This window comes from Drosophila sechellia, chromosome 2L (assembly GCF_004382195.2).
Source record: "Drosophila sechellia strain sech25 chromosome 2L, ASM438219v1, whole genome shotgun sequence".
Classification (NCBI taxonomy): domain Eukaryota; kingdom Metazoa; phylum Arthropoda; class Insecta; order Diptera; family Drosophilidae; genus Drosophila; species Drosophila sechellia.
Window position 1 is genome coordinate 9,708,850 of NC_045949.1, and position 18,099 is coordinate 9,726,948.

At 46.0% G+C, this 18,099-nt stretch overlaps 8 protein-coding genes across 14 annotated transcripts; 4 read left to right on the top strand and 4 right to left on the bottom strand.

The window, feature by feature from the left end:
* The first annotated feature begins 30 nt into the window (after positions 1 to 30).
* LOC6611880 (enoyl-CoA delta isomerase 1, mitochondrial) lies at positions 31 to 1,472 on the top strand. Its single transcript, XM_002036362.2, has 4 exons — positions 31 to 229; positions 325 to 603; positions 656 to 802; positions 862 to 1,472. The coding sequence occupies exons 2-4, from the start codon at positions 376 to 378 to the stop codon at positions 1,327 to 1,329; spliced, it is 843 nt and encodes a 280-aa protein (XP_002036398.1). The 5' UTR covers positions 31 to 229; positions 325 to 375; the 3' UTR covers positions 1,330 to 1,472.
* Positions 1,473 to 1,668: 196 nt separating this feature from the next.
* Positions 1,669 to 2,860, top strand: LOC6611881 (enoyl-CoA delta isomerase 1, mitochondrial). Its single transcript, XM_002036363.2, has 3 exons — positions 1,669 to 2,000; positions 2,069 to 2,215; positions 2,271 to 2,860. The coding sequence occupies exons 1-3, from the start codon at positions 1,746 to 1,748 to the stop codon at positions 2,730 to 2,732; spliced, it is 864 nt and encodes a 287-aa protein (XP_002036399.1). The 5' UTR covers positions 1,669 to 1,745; the 3' UTR covers positions 2,733 to 2,860.
* LOC6611882 (dynein regulatory complex subunit 3) lies at positions 2,775 to 4,886 on the bottom strand. The gene is made up of 6 exons (XM_002036364.2): positions 4,629 to 4,886; positions 4,293 to 4,576; positions 3,983 to 4,161; positions 3,367 to 3,919; positions 2,972 to 3,306; positions 2,775 to 2,916 (listed from the first exon to the last, which is right to left on the bottom strand). The coding sequence occupies exons 1-6, from the start codon at positions 4,867 to 4,869 to the stop codon at positions 2,799 to 2,801; spliced, it is 1,710 nt and encodes a 569-aa protein (XP_002036400.1). The 5' UTR covers positions 4,870 to 4,886; the 3' UTR covers positions 2,775 to 2,798.
* Positions 4,740 to 10,422, top strand: LOC6611883 (cyclin-dependent kinase F-4). 7 transcript variants are annotated; one of them, XR_004361971.1, is made up of 9 exons: positions 4,740 to 5,279; positions 6,601 to 6,801; positions 6,867 to 7,034; positions 7,091 to 7,429; positions 7,495 to 8,513; positions 8,880 to 9,167; positions 9,411 to 9,470; positions 9,833 to 10,051; positions 10,129 to 10,422. XR_004361971.1 is itself a non-coding variant. In XM_032720411.1 (9 exons), exons 2-9 carry the CDS (start codon positions 6,646 to 6,648, stop codon positions 10,152 to 10,154), a joined length of 2,166 nt encoding a protein of 721 aa, XP_032576302.1. In that variant the 5' UTR covers positions 4,740 to 5,279; positions 6,601 to 6,645; the 3' UTR covers positions 10,155 to 10,422. The 7 variants fall into 7 exon arrangements, 6 of the variants coding, with proteins under 6 accessions (XP_032576302.1, XP_032576288.1, XP_032576316.1 ...); XM_032720411.1 differs by having other exon boundaries at positions 9,833 to 9,942; XM_032720397.1 differs by having other exon boundaries at positions 9,833 to 10,422.
* A 44-nt stretch (positions 10,423 to 10,466) lies between these two features.
* On the top strand, positions 10,467 to 11,166 carry LOC6611884 (larval cuticle protein A2B). The gene is made up of 2 exons (XM_032720500.1): positions 10,467 to 10,676; positions 10,733 to 11,166. Exons 1-2 carry the CDS (start codon positions 10,488 to 10,490, stop codon positions 11,030 to 11,032), a joined length of 489 nt encoding a protein of 162 aa, XP_032576391.1. The 5' UTR covers positions 10,467 to 10,487; the 3' UTR covers positions 11,033 to 11,166.
* A 453-nt stretch (positions 11,167 to 11,619) lies between these two features.
* On the bottom strand, positions 11,620 to 12,591 carry LOC6611885 (cuticle protein 8). Its single transcript, XM_002036367.2, has 2 exons — positions 12,427 to 12,591; positions 11,620 to 12,363 (listed from the first exon to the last, which is right to left on the bottom strand). Exons 1-2 carry the CDS (start codon positions 12,580 to 12,582, stop codon positions 11,932 to 11,934), a joined length of 588 nt encoding a protein of 195 aa, XP_002036403.2. The 5' UTR covers positions 12,583 to 12,591; the 3' UTR covers positions 11,620 to 11,931.
* A 1,510-nt stretch (positions 12,592 to 14,101) lies between these two features.
* On the bottom strand, positions 14,102 to 17,440 carry LOC6611886 (UPF0430 protein CG31712). The gene is made up of 4 exons (XM_002036368.2): positions 16,955 to 17,440; positions 16,535 to 16,807; positions 14,809 to 14,892; positions 14,102 to 14,745 (listed from the first exon to the last, which is right to left on the bottom strand). Exons 1-4 carry the CDS (start codon positions 17,300 to 17,302, stop codon positions 14,578 to 14,580), a joined length of 873 nt encoding a protein of 290 aa, XP_002036404.1. The 5' UTR covers positions 17,303 to 17,440; the 3' UTR covers positions 14,102 to 14,577.
* A 27-nt stretch (positions 17,441 to 17,467) lies between these two features.
* On the bottom strand, positions 17,468 to 18,083 carry LOC6611887 (bis(5'-nucleosyl)-tetraphosphatase [asymmetrical]). The gene is made up of 2 exons (XM_032713887.1): positions 17,866 to 18,083; positions 17,468 to 17,807 (listed from the first exon to the last, which is right to left on the bottom strand). Exons 1-2 carry the CDS (start codon positions 18,033 to 18,035, stop codon positions 17,549 to 17,551), a joined length of 429 nt encoding a protein of 142 aa, XP_032569778.1. The 5' UTR covers positions 18,036 to 18,083; the 3' UTR covers positions 17,468 to 17,548.
* Between the last annotated feature and the right edge of the window lie 16 nt (positions 18,084 to 18,099).

Sequence of the window (18,099 nt, forward strand, 5' to 3'; positions counted from 1 at the left end):
TTAAAATTAGTAATAGTTCTCCTAAATACATGTATCATTTAAATTACTGGTAACAAGAATTTTGGCATGTTAGTTAATAATAGCTGCTTCTGAAATTTAAAGTTGATTGTATTCGATAATTAAACGGCGGCCGATAACAGTTGGCTGGAAACTTTCCATCGAAGATCAGTTGTACTTACCAGCTGTGTAGATAAGAATTTAAAAAACTTTGGGTGAAATTATCCCAGAGGTATGTGCATAAATAAATATAAATATTCTTCAGAATTGCATATCAAATGGAAAACATTTTAGATATAAATATATAATGAAATTCTCCCTTTGCAGGTTGAAATAAACATTTGAACAAAGGTCATCTTGCGTACTTATTAAAGAAATATGCTGCACTCAAATCTCTTAAGATTGATGGCCCGCGGGGCTCCAAGTAGAATGATGTCCACCCCCACCAAGTTGACCACCGTGGAGGTCAATGATAAGACAGGAATCGCCACTCTCACGATGAACCGGCCACCGGTGAATAGCCAAAATGTTCAACTGCTCTTGGACCTGCAGACTTCCATCAGCGAAATCGAGAACAACAAAAGTCGGGGTCTGATTTTAACCTCTGTGAGTTTGGTCCTTTATATAACCATGCAAATAACACTTAAATTGCTTATAGGCCAACTCCAATGTGTTCTCAGCTGGCCTGGACATCTTCGAAATGTATAACACGGACGTGGAGCGGCTCCGAACCGTTTGGACTGAACTGCAGAATGCATGGATTGCCCTCTATGGAACCACTTTGCCCACGGCAGCAGCCATCAATGTAAGAATCGTATCTCTTTGATTGTAGATAATTATATGTATTAATTCATAATCTATCAGGGCCACGCCCCAGCTGGCGGTTGCCTGCTGGCCACTGCCTGTGAGTATCGAGTGATGCGACCCAATTTTTTGATTGGATTAAACGAAGCCCAGCTAGGAATCATTGCACCCAAGTGGCTGGTGTCCGGCTTCGCTAGTATACTACCCAAACGGGTGGCAGAGCGAGCTCTCACCCAAGGACGCATGTTCACCACGCAGGAGGCTTTTGAAGCTGGCCTGGTCGATGAGATCGTCAACACCAAGGAAGAGGCCTTGGAGAAGTGCGCTGCCTTCATCGGCACCTTTGCTAAGGTGAATCCTTTGGCCCGTGGACTGACCAAGCTCCAGTTCCGTGCCGACAACATCAAGGAGTTTGAGAAAATACGCGAAAAAGATGTGGCAGACTTTGCAGCTCTAGCTTCTAGCCCGGGAGTGCAGAAGGTTATGGGCATTTATCTTGAAAACCTAAAGAACAAGGGCAAGAAGTAATAAACCTTACTTTGTAATCCGTAATGTTGATCTTTTTACGTGCATTTAAACTGGAACAATTTCGTCCAAAATCCCTTAATTTGGTAATTTAAGAAATTGTTTATATGTAAACCTAAAAATAAATAAAATTCCTGATAAAATTATAAAGTGCAACAGATAAGATAAGATAGTGACAATTAGTATTTTCAAAATTCACAAAATATCCAAAGTTTGCGATAAACACTTGTTGATCTTGATTTGCTGCTGCCGTGTAAACTTCGCCTGGAAATGCCGACCAGCTGATCGTTTCGGCTTGAGTGTTTGTTTTTATTTGGTTCGCAACTCGACTTAATATATGATAAACAGGTTAATTTGTTTAAATTCCTGCCCGTCGCTCAGTGCGTGATTGCTGCTCCAGATCCAAAGTCGTCCAAGTCATGTTGCGTAACAGGCTGATAGATGGAGTCAGGCGAATAAAACCCATACTTTGCGGGGGGCAATCCCTGCGATCCCTTAGCAATGGAGCGACTTCAAAGCTGACCACCATAGAGGTCGATGATAGGAGTGGGATTGCCACCCTGTCAATGAACTTGCCACCGGTGAACACTTTGACCATGGAGCTGATGCACGACCTCATCGATTCAATCAATCAGATCGAAAGCAACAAGAGCCGCGGTCTCATCCTGACTTCAGTGGGTTTGGGCTACCCAAAGTACAGATTTTCGAATCCTATTTATATGTTTATATATATGTATTACAGAGCAATGACAAGGTCTTCTCCGCTGGCCTCGATCTCAACGAGATGCTGAACCCGGAAGTGGAGCGACTGCGGTTATTCTGGACCCGGTTCCAAGATTTGTGGCTGGCCCTCCATCTTTGTGGCCTTCCCACAGCAGCAGCAATCAATGTAATTTAAATTATTCATTGATCGTAAGATCTCTAAACTAGAACCATAATTTCAGGGACACTCTCCTGCCGCGGGCTGTGTTCTGGCCACCGCCTGTGAGTATCGCGTCATGTTGCCGAATCTCTTCATCGGTATACATGCCACCCGGTTTAGCTTCGTCATCTCGAAGTGGATGATGAACTCGTACCAGAGCGTCCTACCCCGCAGAGTTGTGGAGCGGGCGCTGAATCAAGGTAAGCTCTTCACCACCCAGGAGGCCCTGGATGTGGGCCTCGTGGACGAGATCGCGTGTAGCAAAGAGGAAGCGCTCTCCAAGTGCGCAGCCTTCATAGCCACCTTTGACAAGACCAATCCCGTGGCCAGGTGCCTAACGAAGCGAATGTGTCGGGAGCCAGATGTGCGGGAGCTGCTCCAGGATAGAGCTGCGGATCTGAAGGAGTGTGTCGACTATGTCACTACTCCGCTTTTCCAGGAGGGACTCTGCGCCCACTTGGAGGGTCTCAAGAAGAGAAAATAGCGGCCTTTTATAGGAATGTGATCAAATTGCATTTATTGTATATGTATGTAAATTTGTATTAAAATGTTAATCCGATGGGGCTTCCTGGTGCAATTCACACGGCAGATTGGCCAAAGCCTCTGTCATCATTTCCATGAAAGAGTTAATCTCTAGAATCTTGGCGCGATGGCGATCCACCTCCTTGCTATAAGGGTATATAATTAGCTTAGCTCACCATATAGATATAACCAAAAACATACTTGTTAAGATTCATGATCATGTCATCTATAAACTGCCTGCTGCGTTGAGCCAGGCGATCTTCACGCTTATCCACTCGCGATGTGTGAGACGTCCTCATGCCCTCCACCAGCTGGAGGACCGCCTCTCGATCATCCACACACTGCTGTAGCTCTTCGGGAATGGCATTCAGTTCATTGCGAGCCAGCTTGGTGGACAGAAACTGGTTCACGATCTCCGTCATGTTGTCAGCAAAGTAGATACAAACATCGCGCAGCTGCTGGAAGATCACCTGGGCCTGCTCCACGAAGTTGGACATAAGATCGGAAATCTTGCGGTTAAAGTTTAGGGTAGATTCCTGTCAAGAACAATGTATAAATATTTATTTAGTTTCTTTGCAGTAATATACTTATTTCACCTCAACTGCTTCGTGCAAATGCAACTCCTGAGCCATCAGACTTTCCCACAGATCGTTCAGGGAATCCTCAAAGTTGGCCGTTAGTGTGTCCAACTGGGCCTGCAACTGCTCCAAATCTTCGTCCCGCTGATCCAGCTCTCTCCACTTCAGGCGCATCTCGTCGAAGGTTCGCTCCTTGTACTCCAGGAACTCTTCGATCTGCCTTTGTCCCTGGGCCTGCAGCTCCTCCTGCCCCTCATGCAGGTTGGCATTGAAGTCGCGAATCTCCTCGTCGCGTTCACAGAAGCGCTCCAAGCCCAGGCGGTAGATCTGCTGCGTAAGCTCGTACACATCCTTGGAATACTCCTCGCACAGCTCCTGAGCCGGTGCACCCACCAACATCAAGATGCGCCCATCCTCGTCGTCTCGCCACAGGGAGTCGTACAGCTGCATTCCATCCAGGTGCTCCACAAAGCTGGAGGCCAGCCGATCCGCCTCGGCCATTTCACGAGCCTCCGTTTCCAGGCCCTGAATCTCACGCTCCTGCTTGTCCTCGATTTCGCGCAGCTCGCGGCTGTGGGTAGATAAAAATGAATCCCTGCGCTTGGCAGCGTCTTGGAACCGGGGCACCACTTACTAAAAACGTTTTTGGGCCTCCTCCTGCGTCTCCGTCTTGATGAAAACGTATTCGTAGTAGTTCAGCTGGGGCAGGATGGCAATCACATAGAGGGACACTGGGAAATCTGGCTGCTTAGCTATGGGATTGCCCTCTAGATTAAGGACTTTCAGGCTGCTCACAAAACGTAATCGCTCGATCTGGGAGAAAAACAATACTTTAATTTATAAACTTTTAATTTCGACACAATCTAAAAAGGTCCATTTTCAATTTAGTGTTTCCGAAATAGATATTTATAGTATTATTAAAATGAAATAGAAAGAAACCTTACGCCTTCTACCGTATCGATGAGATTGTTTCCAATGCTAAGGATAACAAGATTTTGCAAAGTATGTATGTTTTCGATTTTCCTGATGCGATTGCTAAACAGGGATAGCTTCTCCAGCTTGACCAGTTTTTCTAGATTCTCAATCCGTGTGATGTAGTTAAAGCTCAGATTCAGATCCTTAAGAGCAGTCAGCATTTCCAGGTGCTCAATCACCTCGATTTTGTTGCAGTTCAAACAGAGCTTTGTGAGATTCGGCATCATCCAGAGATGGTCGATCCTAAGGATGTCTGAAAAAAGCTACATGAGTTTATCCTACATTTTACTTAGCTAACCTCTTACTCTTGAATTCCAATCGCATGGTGGTAATGCGATCATAGACCACTGGTTCCAGTTGATGGAGTCTCCTCGCCTCGCCCTTCTGGCCCTCCTCCAAATACGCGGTTTCGATCATCTGACGATCTATGATGCCCGGTTCCGGGCAGTTGATCTCCTCCAGGAAACCCATTAGGGGCTCCTCCTCCGCCTCCTCCTCCTTTTCCGTAGCACTCTCATCTGGCTGACTGCTGGCCGGCTCGTCCATTCTGGCTTGCTCTCGCAGAACATATCTCTTCCGCGTGGTCGGTCACCAAAAATTGGACTCAAGCTAGGTTGCCATGGGCAACCTCATAAGACATTGCCCTGCCTAGTTACCTTCGTTCGTGTGCCACCCTTCGGGTTCCAGTGGAACCGGAGACCCAGTCAACCGGCTCGGGGACCTTCGGCTCTCTAGCTTTCTCTCCCGGATTCGGAGGGTGGTCTAGTTAGGGCTGCGGTTGCTTGGGCCGTTCCGTTGTTGTGGATATCGGGTCCGTCAGTTGTTAGTGTTTGCTTCTTAAATAAACTTCTGTTCGCAGAGGATTTCCGCATCGGGAGTAGCCATAAATCTTATTTAATTCGGACCACCTCGTTGTATCCAACCATCTAGCGGATTCAAATGCAATTACGTCTGAGGTACGAGTGATGTGACGGGTCTTGCACCTAAATCCTTTGGTGTGAATGGGGTGTGCAATGGAAGGGGAATCCTTTGTGTCAACCCCCAGTGTTCAATCGATAAAGTGACCCCGAACATTTAGCTTTGTTTATTTGCTTGTAAGCGGTGCGAAAAGTCTCATAGTTGCTTATCGGATATAGTGGTGCATATAGTAATCGGCTAATCGGTTGTCGGATGTGCGTGCCCAGAGTTTAAGTGAGTCAAATGTGAGTGGTTCAAGGCTGTGACTCAGGATCCAAGCAAGTGCCAGGTCGAAACGTGGCTCCAAATGCCCCGGGTCCTCCAACCCCACTCCCGAAATCGCAAACCAAAACAATCCGTATACATATATACATATACGTACACCCAAATGGGATACTGAAGGTGGTAGCGGTTCGTATGCCATGAATAAATTATCGCCCAAGGAACCAAATTCGCCAAGTGACCGCAAACCAATTACGACACATGACCATACCGATTTGAGAACTAAATAAAGTTGGCAGCTTAATAAACTTGGTTTGTTAAAAAGGTGGAAACAGGTATACAAAAGTGGCAGGTGCGATCGAATTAGTTCTAATCGGATTAAAGTAACTTACGAGAACACGTATCTTATGGATTTCTGATTATAGTAAGCCTTTAAAGGGCTAGAGCTCTGGGGTAGAAAACCGAAAAAACCCTTAATGAGAATTTCTTGGGGGTTACTACGGTTTTATAAAGGTAGTCATAGTCGAAAGAAGTATCTTCCACCGCAGGCCAAATTAAAAGGTGACTCACTCTTCAGTGCTTTTTGGTTGTAACCAGTCCAAGAAACGTTTCAAGAAAATATCATTTCAGTTTTAATTGGAAACCCAGATCAGCAAAATACCAAAACAAAACTCTACCATCTTCTTGATTCCCAATCCATGTCTTTTACGTCCAAATGGACTCCATTTAACAAACATTGTAAGGTCTATTATAAATCATGACAGGAGATAGGTTCGCCTCCTTCTATTTTCTGTCACTGATGACCCTGATGATGAATTAGTATTTGGGTTAAATAAATTTGGTCAAGTTCTGAGCCGACCTCCGTGATCGATATATTGATTTTAATTACCCTAGCTCCCCCGAAGCTAGGCATCCAAGAATGGAGACTCACGACATGGCCAAGTTTGATTCGATTTGATGTTAAGTGCCAGTCATTTCATTCAACTGTGATTCCTCGAAGTCCACATTTGTGGGCGGAACTCATAAGTTATTGAAGACACCTCCTTGAGTCGCGTGTTGATGATGGTGGTTTACACTCACCTTCGCTATTCCGTCTAGTTGCAACCGGAGAATGTGTGAAGAGCTGCCTCCATCTGCCTAAGCATGAACCGCTATATCACGCTGACCCAACTGGGAGATGGAACCTACGGCACCGTGGTCCTGGGCCAGCGCAAGGACACCGGCGAGAAGGTGGCCATCAAGCGCATGAAACGCAAGTACTACTCCTGGGAAGAGGCCATGAATCTGCGCGAGGTTAAGGTATGTCCGGACTGAGCTCCTCGAATCGGTGCATCTTCCATAACGCTCCTTCTTTTCCCCCTTAGTCCCTAAAAAAGTTGTCCCATCCGAACATAGTCAAGCTGAAGGAGGTGATACGAGAGAACGATACCCTGTACTTTGTGTTTGAGTACATGAAGGAAAACCTCTATCAGATGATAAAAGACAGAGATACTCATTTACCCGAACCGGAACTTAAGAGTATTCTCTTCCAGGTGAGCTGCACGAAATATATCCCCATATTCTCCATTAACAACTGACTTTTGTCCAGGTCCTAACTGGTCTGGCCTTCATGCATCGTCATGGATTTTTCCACCGCGACCTGAAACCGGAGAACTTGCTCTGCTCCGGCCCGGATCTCATCAAGATAGCTGATTTTGGCCTGGCCAGGGAGATCCGATCAAGGCCTCCGTTTACGGACTACGTATCGACGCGTTGGTACCGCGCACCGGAGGTACTCCTGCACTCCACCAACTACGGCAGTACCATCGACCTGTGGGCCATGGGCTGCATCATGGCCGAGCTCTACACCTTTCGTCCGCTCTTCCCGGGGAGTAGCGAGGTGGACCAGCTCTTCAAGATCTGCTCCGTGCTGGGCACTCCAGAGAAGGTAATAGCTCCACCTTTTACTGATCATCAGTTTTAAGTCTTAAATCTTATCCATCTCGTTCTCAGGACGATTGGCCGGATGGTTATCGCCTGGCGAGCATGATCCACTTCCGCTACCCGGACTGCATCAAAGTGCCACTGAGCAGCGTCGTCAGTCGCTGCAGCCAAAATGGATTGGATCTGCTGGAGGATATGCTGGCCTACGATCCCGACAAGCGTCCGACGGCGCAGCAGAGTCTGAAGTATCCATACTTTCACGCCCTCAAACGGATATCGCCCACGGCGGCCACCAAGGCAAATGTACGGCTGAGCTCCAAGTATGCCGCCTCCAATGGACATCCGGTACAGAGTGTCTCCAACAACGTGCTTCCGGTGCAGGAGAAGCTGCAGGCGGTCACAGAGTTGCTGCACCAGACCAACAACAACATGAATAGCCACTCCAACCTGGGCAAGAATAATAACCTGGCGCCGAAGAATGGCGGAGTGCCCAGAAAGTACCAACCGAAGTTGAGCTTCCTGACCACCAGTGAAATGGGTGCGGGTTCACACGCGGACTCTTCCAGTCTGGGCGGAGGAGCCACAGTGGACGGAGTACCGGTGCCCCAGCACCAAAACGGCGGAGAGTCCATCAACGACATCTACCTGAACCGCAACATCTCGCAGCTCTTCGGATTGCCAGCGGGTCCGCAGCACCACCAGCAGCAGGTGCACCACCCAAACGTCTCCTTCAGCACCACCTCGTCCCGGAATGCCGGCGCCATCTACGTGAATGGCAGCCACCTCAGCTACGACACGGCCAACATGAATGCCAAGAACAATGCCAAGTTTGTGGTGGGAGCTTCCAATGGTGGCTACTACGTGCCCGTGGCCAGACCATCTCTCCTGGGTGCCGATGCCAAGGTCTACAACGTGTTCTCCAAGGTCAGTGCCAGTCAGGCTCCGCCAAGCCTCATCGTGCGTCAGCCGCAACTGCCGCCGGAGGTGGCTCCTCCGCCTATGAGACTCTCGGGAAGATCGCGAGCGGCGGCTGCCCAGGACCCAAAGATGGGTGCTCTCAAGTCTGACGATCTGGACCTGATACTGGGGTAAGTTTGGACAGCAGACTTGTTGGTATTAGCAACTTATTTTTTAAAAATTTCGAACGTGATTTATTTCAATACGGAAGCAATTTTTATAAGATAAGATTCTGTCTTCATGGTTTAAAAATATGTTTAAATGTTTACACTTTGAGGTTTTTACAAAAACCTTTTTTTCGATTGACTTTCTTTCCTGTTTTTTTATTAATTCAATGAGAAGGAAATTTTTAAAACAATTAATGGATTCATTAGTAGATGTTAGATATCTGTGAGTCGTAGACACTCCTGGCACCACAGATTGTTTTGTTCTGGCACTGCACCACAGTTGATCCTGCGCCACCTCACCGTGTGTCTCTCCGTATCTCCCCCGTGCAGTTCCAAGCTGAAAACCTCCGCCAAGCGACAGCGCAATGCCAAGGCCAACATCCTGCTGGAGGATCTCTTCGGACAGCTGTCCATGGACTCGGACAGCGATGGCAAGTATCCGCACACGGTGCCGCCCACGCAGCAGGCGAAGAGCGGGAAGACGTCGACCGGAGGGCATGGTGCCGGCGCCCGGGAGCGGGATCTCTTCGGGGAGAGCTTTCTGCCCAGGCCGGGATTGCGAAAGAAGGCCACCCAGAGCAGTCTGGAGGTGAACAACGGCAGCCACGCGGACTCGCTGTAAGTGGGGGGGGCATGTCCTTGGACATCCTCGCTGGCCTGCATGCCCTGTAATCATTGACCCGTGCTTCACTGCATCCTCATGATCATGATCCCTGCATCCCGTCTCTCTCTCTCTCTCTTTCTCTCTACATTGTACTCTGTCTCTCTCCCTCTCTCTCTCTCTTGCTGTCTCTGTCATCGTTTTGTGTGTTTTCGTTTGCTTGTCATTGAACATTGAACACTTTGTGTGGGTGACCCAAGTGATAACTCCTCCTCGTCCTCCCCCTCAATTGATGAAGAATGTCGCTTTTGGCCCATAAGGTAAAAACCAACATTCGCCATTGAGCTGTAAATACGTAATGTTAGAAGTAGAGACTCTCTAGTTCACCATATCATATCATATATCCATATCATTCACGTACATAGGGGAATTGGAGCTACGATTTCCCCTCTTGTTCTCGAGCACTTTTAATTTGCCTGTCTTTTAAAGTAACTAATGTATATACAAGTAACAATATGGTTTTCATATCTGCAACAAACACACTTCTAACTAGCATAGTCTTAGGAAACTGGTTTCTTAAAGCAGTTCTAGTTTAAATTGAATCTAGTTTTCTTTAACCCTTAGCTAGATACATAAATATGGAACAAAGAAAAAGTATTAATTATATAAACTCAATTTTCAGAGCTCCAAACGGACAAAAGGAAAAGCCCGCTGTGGCGTCCAGTTTCCCTTGGGATGAGTCCAACAGGACGGAGGACGAGAAGCTAACGGCTTGGATGGTGGCCGAGAATGGTAACTTGATTTTGGGTAGTCACCAGGAAGCGTAGAAGTCGAGAGCACTCCCACATCCAGCCACAAAATGTAGTTACTTAGCGATCACCCAATTGAAGCTATCAACTTGGTAGTGCTAGTTTGAAAAGCACATCTAGAATGTGGAGGATCTGTAATTTCCAATATCACACTATATCCTTTTCCCAGGATCGCTGCTGGAGAACAAATTCTGAGAAGATCGACTTGCAAGATGCCGTTGTACCTGAAACAGAATGGAACTACTTTAAGTGCCTGCTGATCTGCGTAATCCCGAACTGAATCTAAATCCATATCACCATCATTGAATCGGCGTAAAGAGCTAGTCTAGTTTCGATATAATGTTATTGCTGTGATACAACTAAGCTAAACTATTGTGTAAAATTAGCCTACGATCTTGAGTCTCGAGTGTAAGTTGTACTTTAAGCTACTCTATACGATAATATAATCCGAGTGAGTTTTGAATCGATTGCAACAGTAGGTGGCAAGTGCAGGGATTTGGTTTCATTTCCCCCACGGGCGACGTATTTATGGTATATGGGTTGCATAAGGCATGGGATTCGAGTGGGGTATTCGATTTCAGCTACCATAGGTTGGCCACTGCGACAATGGGCCAAGACTCGTCTTATAAAAGACGTCTGAACCAAGCACTTACACATCAGTCGAGTGCACTTCATCGCTCCAGTTACAACTCCAACTTGTTCGCCATGAATGTCCTGGTAAGTCGGGATACTACCTATCATTGTTTATGCATATATGACTATCTCTGGTTCAGCATTCCAGCATTGTCATCTGCCTAATCCTAAGCGCCGTCGTCGCTGCGCAGGCTGGAATCATCGCCAGCCATCCGGATGAGCTGATTGGTAGTCCTGCCCAGTACGAGTTCCACTACTCCGTCCACGACAGCCACACCGGCGATGTTAAGGATCAGTTCGAGCACCGACGTGGCGAGTACGTAACTGGTCGCTACTCTCTCGTGGATCCCGATGGTCACCGTCGCATTGTGGACTACACCGCCGATCCTCTGCTGGGCTTCAATGCTCAGGTTCGTCGGGAACCGATTTCTCGCTACTGAAATGGTTTGCCACTGGATGTGATAAAGGACTTGCCTAAATGACCCGATTAAGATTTGGCTACCTTAATAATAGGAACCAATGGAAGATTATAGACTTGTATTTTTAGAATAAATCTAAAGGCTGTTCAATTCAATTTCAAGTGGGCTACGAATCTATTGGAAAATTGATTCAAACCAAACGAAGAGTTGTAGAATTTTGAGCTAAAATTTCTCATATCGATGAGAGAATTATTGTTTTGATCAGCTAATTACCAGTACTAACGATCCCTATAACTTTTTGAATGACTTACGAATATTATTTTTTGGGAAAATTTTTGCATTTTTTGTAAGGGGTAACATCATCAAAATTTGCAAAAAATGTCAAAAAATTAGAATTTTCCTTTTTAAATACAGTTGGATTAAGAATTTAATTACGAGTTCAACGAGGTATAACATTCCATATTCAGACGAATATTTTAAAAGTTATTGCAAAAAAATCGATTATTTAATGACTGAAATTTGGAAAAACAATACATTTTTATATATTCTCCATATTCTGCCAAATTTATTATTATCCCACATTAAAAACCATTATATTAGTTCATTGGAAACAACTTATTTTTGTGTTTTCTAAACATGCATTTATTGCCTTCTATTTACACATAGTATTACATACATAGATGAGATAGAGACGCCCAGTCATCTGGTTATGGCGATTTCGATGACCTGGAGCCGAAAAATCTTAGTAGAGATATCAAAGAATAGGATCAGAAGATAGGTAGGAAGATTAGAGAAAGCTGGATATGAGGTGTTTGGGTAGTAATAGTAATGGTTCAGATACAGATGCGGATGCGGATGGGTCGTCGTCGATGCGATGAAGTCAGTGTTTGCTATCTCTCTCGATCAATCCTGCCCAGAACCTAATGGTAAAGGCCGAGGGGCAGTTTGGCGGGCGCGAGAAGCTTGGGTGCCGCATAGGCCAGTGGCAGTGGTGCGGGAGCCAGGAGCTTGGCAATCGGCGCAGCCTTGATCACCTTCTGGCCCAGGGGATCGCGACGCACCACCGCATTGAAGCCGTTGTGGGCATCCGAAGTGTAGTCCACGGTGCGCAGATAGCCATCGGCGTCGACCAGCGTGTACTGACCCTGGACCTGGTCACCCTTCCGCGACTCCGTCTGGCTCTTGATGTCGCCGGTGTGCTCGTCGTGCACTGAGTAGGCGAAGTCGTAGTGGGCAGGTGCCTCCACCTCAACGGTCTTCAGCAGTGGCTTCACAATGGCCGCGGGTGAGTGGTAAATGGGCAGCTCGATGGCGGCGGCGGCTCCAACGCCCAGGATGAAAAGCGAGACGAGCTGGAAATATTTATAGGTGGTGGTTCAGTATAGTTCATCCATATCCATATCCTTTTCACTTACAGCGAACATTTTGGCTTGGACTTGGATTTGGTGGATTTGCTGACTTGGTGGCTGCTGCTGCGGCTCCTGCACTGAACTATGTCTCCAAGTGTCGCGATCGCAACTTTTATAGTCAAAAGCATTGCTCTCTGGCCACACCACCACCTCCATCCCCATCCCGATCTCTTGATGGGTGCCACGCTCCAAGCACACGCACCACACACACTCGATAACCCACACCGAGCACCACACACTCCCCAAAACCAAAAGCCAAAAACCAAAAACCGATCTGCGAACACCTCAGCCAGCGAACCGGAATCCAGCTAATTCAAAATTGTTATTATATTTCTATATCATTTTTTTGGCCATGTTTCTCGCTGCGGCAATAAAACATTTACCCTGCTCCACTTTGGGCAACAATGTAGCCACGCTAAGCTCTTGTCTCTGGATTGTCAATGGGTTCCTATGGATATTCCACTACCCAAAGCCAAGTGAAAGTCAAGGAAGGTATTTAAACTGAGTAAAAAAAGGGTTTATTATTATTAATAATGTCATTTGTTAGCAATATGTTTACTTACTAACAGACAAAATTGGGTTTCAAAATTAATAGCTATTAATTGGTATAAATAATACGAAAACTTAAAAGTTACTTATTGAATTAATACTTTTAAGGTTTATTAATTTGTAAACATAAGTAATAAAACATTTATACATTTACATTTTTAGTACCTCTCTAACTTATTATATATATTGGTTTTACCCCTATTAATCCTCTCACCAGCTAATCTCCGGCTTCTTCTATAAATGGCACCTCAAATTAGACACCTTAAACCACCAGGCAAGTTGGCTGACTTATTGAATGGTCACAGGAGGAGGGGTCTATATGGACATATGGGTTTATCGCCGTCACATCAAACAAATTGCACGTTGACATTCGCAGATCGACAGAAATGCGGCTAAGAGCTTTGCCGATTTTCCACTTAATTAATTAATCAAATTGCAACATCCGCCCAAGATCGCCGCTATGTCTCAATCTCGATCTGGATGTGGGTCTGGGCTGGTCAGGTGGCGGCGCCGTTGCCTTCGCCTTTTAGCGACAAAGGCTCGCTGGCAAACACGTTGCCAAATTCGATATGAAGTAATAAGCTGGTCAAGTCGGGGTGGGGGTCAGTTGGAGTTTCGATGGAGCGGAGTACCTTGGTGCGTATGCATATCAGGCATATCTTGCGCCACATTCGCTTAGAACCACATTACGACTCTGAGTGGAGTCGCGTACCAATTTGGCATCCCCGCCTTCTGCGCACGCACTTGGACAGATCGGTTCCACAACCCCGCCGCCTCACCACCTGATCCCAGGCTCCAGTTCCATGCTCCGCGCGGGCGTGCCGGCTGTCGCTCGCTGTCCAGCGTCGCCCAACCCAATCAGCAAACAAGACATATAAATTGAAGTAGTCTCTATAAATAATAAGTTGTGTCTACTTAGCGACATGTACACCAGCGTAGATCGTGTCCGATACCAGGACGGGATCGGGGGATTAGGGTATGGAGGAGCTGAAATGCGCACGTATGTTTTGGCAAAACTGTCAAATTTACTAAGCGAATGCTGCTTAATTCGCTCACTAATGCACTTGTTGTTCTTGCATTGCAAATCTGAAACACTTAAGCTTATACAGGTTATATAAAAATAATATTAAACTTTTGGCATTTCTAAAGTTTTTATTATCGATTTCAGCTGATTTCTATGTTTTCTTGAAATATCAAAAAATTGCAAATGGATTACATATGTATTTCACTGACATCTTTTTGGTTTTCTTTTCTTTTTTCGTTCAGCTGTGACAACAATACGACGCACTACACATAATCATTTGTCTCACATATGAATTCTTTATGTAGAAAAGGTTAAGTAAATCGCTAGCGTATTGTACTATATAGAGCCGTATGTGTTCAGTAATTGGCAATTTTGAAAACGTTGAATCTATTGGCTGCGCTTTGCCTGCTCCCAGCACCACAGCTCGTCCTTAAAATAATAAAAATAATATAGAACACAATTACAACAATATAAACGAGTGCATGGTCTGTGGCGCAGGCAAATAGCCACTGAGGTAAAAAAAAAAAAGCAAAAGCTGTTAACAAGAAAAGGTGCTGCGGTCACCAGACTGATGCCTACGCTCCTCATAATGCGCCCGGTTTCAGGGAGAACGATAGCTTGGGCCTGGAATTGTTTTTGCCTAATATGACCTTCTGCTCCTCCTTGACGCGCTTCTCCTGCTCCTTGCGCATGCGTTGCCGCTCCTCGTCCATGAGGCGCTGCTCCTCGATTATTGCTAACCGTTCTTCGGCCTACGGAAATAAAATATAAGTTACAATCATACCAATAAAGTTTGTTGGTTATGAATTTCTTACCAGTTTTCTTTGCGCCTCTTCGATTTTGCGATTGTTTTCGGCCAAAATTTCTTCGAGCTCTTCGCGTTTTTGTTTTTCATCCTCCTATAAAACCCAAACAAGAAGACGATTAATAACAAAAATCGATCCTTTAGCGAGAAGCTTAATGCTAATATAGAAATAAACAGTCTCTTGACATCAGCGATGCAAACTGTGCGACGAATTCGACGCACGTTTGTGGTTGCAGTTTTTTGCTTGATGAGCTGCAAAGGCAGTTAAAATCTAGTTTTATGTTTAACAATAAGTTACAAAGAATATTTTCGGTAGAAAGTAAAACATTTAGTAGTGTCTAATAAGAATGTTTAAAGTAGGTTGTTCATTTAGTTTATTACAATAAAGGAGCACACAACATAAACAAATGTACTAGTATTTGCTAAATGGTTGGTCTTCATTTGGTTTTTTTTTTATTGTTGCTACTTACTATTTAAATAGGTCATTATTCCAGTAAATAGGCTAAATTTGTGTTAATTTATAGATTTCTTTTTTTTTTTTGCAGATTTTCGATTTGGGATTATTTTTGTGGAGTTTTTCGCTATTCCAGACGTACATATGTAATTTGCTCGCAAAAACAAAAAGCTTAAACACAAATCAGTGGCAATCCAATGCGTATCCGGTTTCAAAAATTCTTACAGACAGAGTTCTATAGAGCTAAACACCGGGGGAGTCTTTGAGTCATTGGGTCTGTGCGTCGTCCTTTCGCCTGTTATCCTTACGGCTGCTGGGCAACATCACACATCGCTGGCGTCGGAAACTCACCCGATATATAAGTGGCACTGATTTGATTTGCATGCAGCGTACTGTTGGGACTAAACTCAGTCGGCCCGCCCACAACTAGAGTGCCTAACTACCCGGACTAACTTAGGGACACCACACCACTTCGTTGGGCTTTGGTATTTCGTTCTTTCATTTATTATTTGGTGTGGAGGAAATGCGTCCGTGGACCAATCGCTTGGCAGCAGGCTTGCTCAACTTCCGGCATGGCGGCACAACGTTAAGTGCACGCGAGTGTTTTGCGGGTAAAGATCACAAAACAGCCACACACACCCACTTGCATACGGGACAAGAGCAGTACGTTCGTTGCACGGGCATACTGAAGCGGAATTTGCGCGCAATAACAACAACAACGAGTTACGAGAACCAATACCAAAAATTAAAATGATACAGTATGTGGGTAGGAACGAACAAAAGATGAAGCTAAGAGTATGCAATAGGTCTGCAATAATGGGCATCAAAACTTTGACACATGCGACACTTGGCAATGTCGTCATTTTGGCTTTTTTGGTAGGAAAAATAAAAAGTTACAAAATTATTGGCAAGAAGAAAAAAGGGGCAAAACGAGCCGTGGCGTTCTCATCTCGGCTCACTGCATGTAGCTTGCTGCATCATGTGGGTTGGGCTCTGAAAAGGTGCGACTGGTTAGTGATGTAGCCGGTTAGTGGGCGCCCTTGGCCCAGGGTTATGCAAGCAATCTAGTACGGGGAGGCTGATGGGACACGGGTTGATGGATGAACAGCCAGTGAGCCGCGACTGAGAGCGCCGCCGGATCGATTTCGCGTGACGTGGTGGAGACGACTGTTTGAACTGCTGTTTTGGATTTATTCAAGTGTACGGTAAATGTGGCATTGTGTACGTGTTTCTGACAGTGATAGCAGCAGTCGTCCAGCGGAATCTGAATACGAGCACCTACCTCGCGCCGGCGTTCTTCTTCGCGTATCTGCTCGCGCCGCCGCTCCAGCTCCAGCATCATTTCGCGCTCCATCTCAGCCTTGGCGGTCTCAACGCGTCGATTGACCTCCTGTTCGATTTCGTCGCGACGCTTCTCTAGCTCCTCCTCGACGCGCTTTTTTACCAGCATCTCTATGCGCTTGGCGGCTTCCTCTTCGATTGTCTTTTGCTCGAGCTCCTTCGCCCGACGCTGCCGCTCCATCTCGGCCAGGCGTTCGACCTGCATTTGGTTTTGCTGTAATGGTAGATCCTAATTTAGTTGCTTTCTTCGAAACAGTTGTATCATAAGCGCAGCATGAGTGTTAATCCCGGAAAATTTTATGTATGGAATGCGTACTCATGGAGTGCTCAAGATGACACACTATAGACACTATCCACTTACCTCATCCAGCTTCTTAAAGCGGCTGCGCTTCTGTTTGCTCCGTTGCGACTCCTGCTCGGAGTACTGACTGTCGCTGCTCGACGAACTGGAGCGTTTTCGGGATTTCAGGATCGAGGGGGAGTGACGGTAGTCGCGCTCAGTGTGTCGGTCGCTGCGGTGTCTGTCCCGCTCGCGGTCCCTGTCCCGTTCGCGATGTCGTCCATGGTTGTTCACCTCCGAGGATTTGTCTCTATCCGTTCTTGTGCTGGGCCGCTCGTGGTCGTGGTGGGACTTACTGCGTTTTTTGTGCTTGCTCTTGTGGTGGCGTCGCTTGCCAGACGGACTGGGTGTACGTGAACGGGAGCCCATGGCGCTGAATTGTGTGACTGTATAAGATTTCGAGCTAGTCGAAGGGCTTAACTTAGCTGCCACAACAAATCAATGAAAGCGAATTTAATTTCTCGAGCAATTTTCACAGATGCCTTAAAAACAGTGTGCACAACGTTGGCAGACTGGCCTGACATAATTCTGGTATTTTACGATACGGTATTTTCCATGTTTTTCTTTATTTACATTTCAGTGTTGCGAAACATTAGACCGTCAATTGTTTTCAGTTCACATTGGTTTGTTTTGATCTAAAATCATTTGGTGGAACTTATCGATCATGACTTGGTTATCCTTAAAGCCGACGCACTGCTTGGCCTCCTCCTTGGGCAGCCACTTGAGGTCGGTGTGCTCCTCGGAAAGAATGGGCTCCTGGCAGGGATTCCGCAGCTCCGCCAGCCAGTAAATAACAATTTTGGGCTTGCCGTTCACCTCATAATTCAGGGTCAGCGGAGTGTCCTTGTATATGATCAGATCCTTCTCGTCGTACCTAAGAAAGCAGTCCTGAAATTAAGCATGTTTTGAAAGATATAACGTTGAGCACTTGCCCGGCTTCCTCTTTTGTTTCCCGCAGGGCAGTGGTAAAATAATCCTCGCCTGGGTCGACATGTCCCTTGGGGGAACTCCAGTGAAAGGAGCCATAGGAAGCCTTCAGCAATAGGTATTGTATTTCCCCACAAAGGCGGCGAAAAATAACAAAACCAGCTGCCTTTTTCATGTTGCTATCAATTAACCGAAACAGGTGTTTGGACAGTGCTAGAAAGTCTCCAATAACAGTGGTG

What these genes read in the sequence shown, in the direction of transcription:
- LOC6611880 (XM_002036362.2), top strand. Translation starts at nt 376, where the DNA reads ATGCTGCACTCAAATCTCTTAAGATTGATGGCCCGCGGGGCTCCAAGT. An exon ending in GGGGTCTGATTTTAACCTCT is followed by an intron (nt 604 to 655) that starts GTGAGTTTGGTC and finishes AATTGCTTATAG; the next exon opens with GCCAACTCCAATGTGTTCTC. An exon ending in CCACGGCAGCAGCCATCAAT is followed by an intron (nt 803 to 861) that starts GTAAGAATCGTA and finishes ATAATCTATCAG; the next exon opens with GGCCACGCCCCAGCTGGCGG.
- LOC6611881 (XM_002036363.2), top strand. Translation starts at nt 1,746, where the DNA reads ATGTTGCGTAACAGGCTGATAGATGGAGTCAGGCGAATAAAACCCATA. An exon ending in GCGGTCTCATCCTGACTTCA is followed by an intron (nt 2,001 to 2,068) that starts GTGGGTTTGGGC and finishes TATGTATTACAG; the next exon opens with AGCAATGACAAGGTCTTCTC. An exon ending in CCACAGCAGCAGCAATCAAT is followed by an intron (nt 2,216 to 2,270) that starts GTAATTTAAATT and finishes CCATAATTTCAG; the next exon opens with GGACACTCTCCTGCCGCGGG.
- LOC6611884 (XM_032720500.1), top strand. Translation starts at nt 10,488, where the DNA reads ATGGTATATGGGTTGCATAAGGCATGGGATTCGAGTGGGGTATTCGAT. An exon ending in TGTTCGCCATGAATGTCCTG is followed by an intron (nt 10,677 to 10,732) that starts GTAAGTCGGGAT and finishes TCTCTGGTTCAG; the next exon opens with CATTCCAGCATTGTCATCTG.
- LOC6611887 (XM_032713887.1), bottom strand. Translation starts at nt 18,035, where the DNA reads ATGAAAAAGGCAGCTGGTTTTGTTATTTTTCGCCGCCTTTGTGGGGAA. An exon ending in GAAACAAAAGAGGAAGCCGG is followed by an intron (nt 17,808 to 17,865) that starts GCAAGTGCTCAA and finishes CTGCTTTCTTAG; the next exon opens with GTACGACGAGAAGGATCTGA.
- LOC6611883 (XM_032720397.1), top strand. Translation starts at nt 6,646, where the DNA reads ATGAACCGCTATATCACGCTGACCCAACTGGGAGATGGAACCTACGGC. An exon ending in TTAAGAGTATTCTCTTCCAG is followed by an intron (nt 7,035 to 7,090) that starts GTGAGCTGCACG and finishes ACTTTTGTCCAG; the next exon opens with GTCCTAACTGGTCTGGCCTT. An exon ending in TGCTGGGCACTCCAGAGAAG is followed by an intron (nt 7,430 to 7,494) that starts GTAATAGCTCCA and finishes TCTCGTTCTCAG; the next exon opens with GACGATTGGCCGGATGGTTA.
- LOC6611882 (XM_002036364.2), bottom strand. Translation starts at nt 4,869, where the DNA reads ATGGACGAGCCGGCCAGCAGTCAGCCAGATGAGAGTGCTACGGAAAAG. An exon ending in TCATCGATACGGTAGAAGGC is followed by an intron (nt 4,162 to 4,292) that starts GTAAGGTTTCTT and finishes TTTTTCTCCCAG; the next exon opens with ATCGAGCGATTACGTTTTGT. An exon ending in ATGATCATGAATCTTAACAA is followed by an intron (nt 2,917 to 2,971) that starts GTATGTTTTTGG and finishes ATACCCTTATAG; the next exon opens with CAAGGAGGTGGATCGCCATC.
- LOC6611886 (XM_002036368.2), bottom strand. Translation starts at nt 17,302, where the DNA reads ATGGGCTCCCGTTCACGTACACCCAGTCCGTCTGGCAAGCGACGCCAC. An exon ending in GCTTTAAGAAGCTGGATGAG is followed by an intron (nt 16,808 to 16,954) that starts GTAAGTGGATAG and finishes CTACCATTACAG; the next exon opens with CAAAACCAAATGCAGGTCGA. An exon ending in AAGAAGAACGCCGGCGCGAG is followed by an intron (nt 14,893 to 16,534) that starts GTAGGTGCTCGT and finishes TGGGTTTTATAG; the next exon opens with GAGGATGAAAAACAAAAACG.
- LOC6611885 (XM_002036367.2), bottom strand. Translation starts at nt 12,582, where the DNA reads ATGGGGATGGAGGTGGTGGTGTGGCCAGAGAGCAATGCTTTTGACTAT. An exon ending in TCCAAGCCAAAATGTTCGCT is followed by an intron (nt 12,364 to 12,426) that starts GTAAGTGAAAAG and finishes AAATATTTCCAG; the next exon opens with CTCGTCTCGCTTTTCATCCT.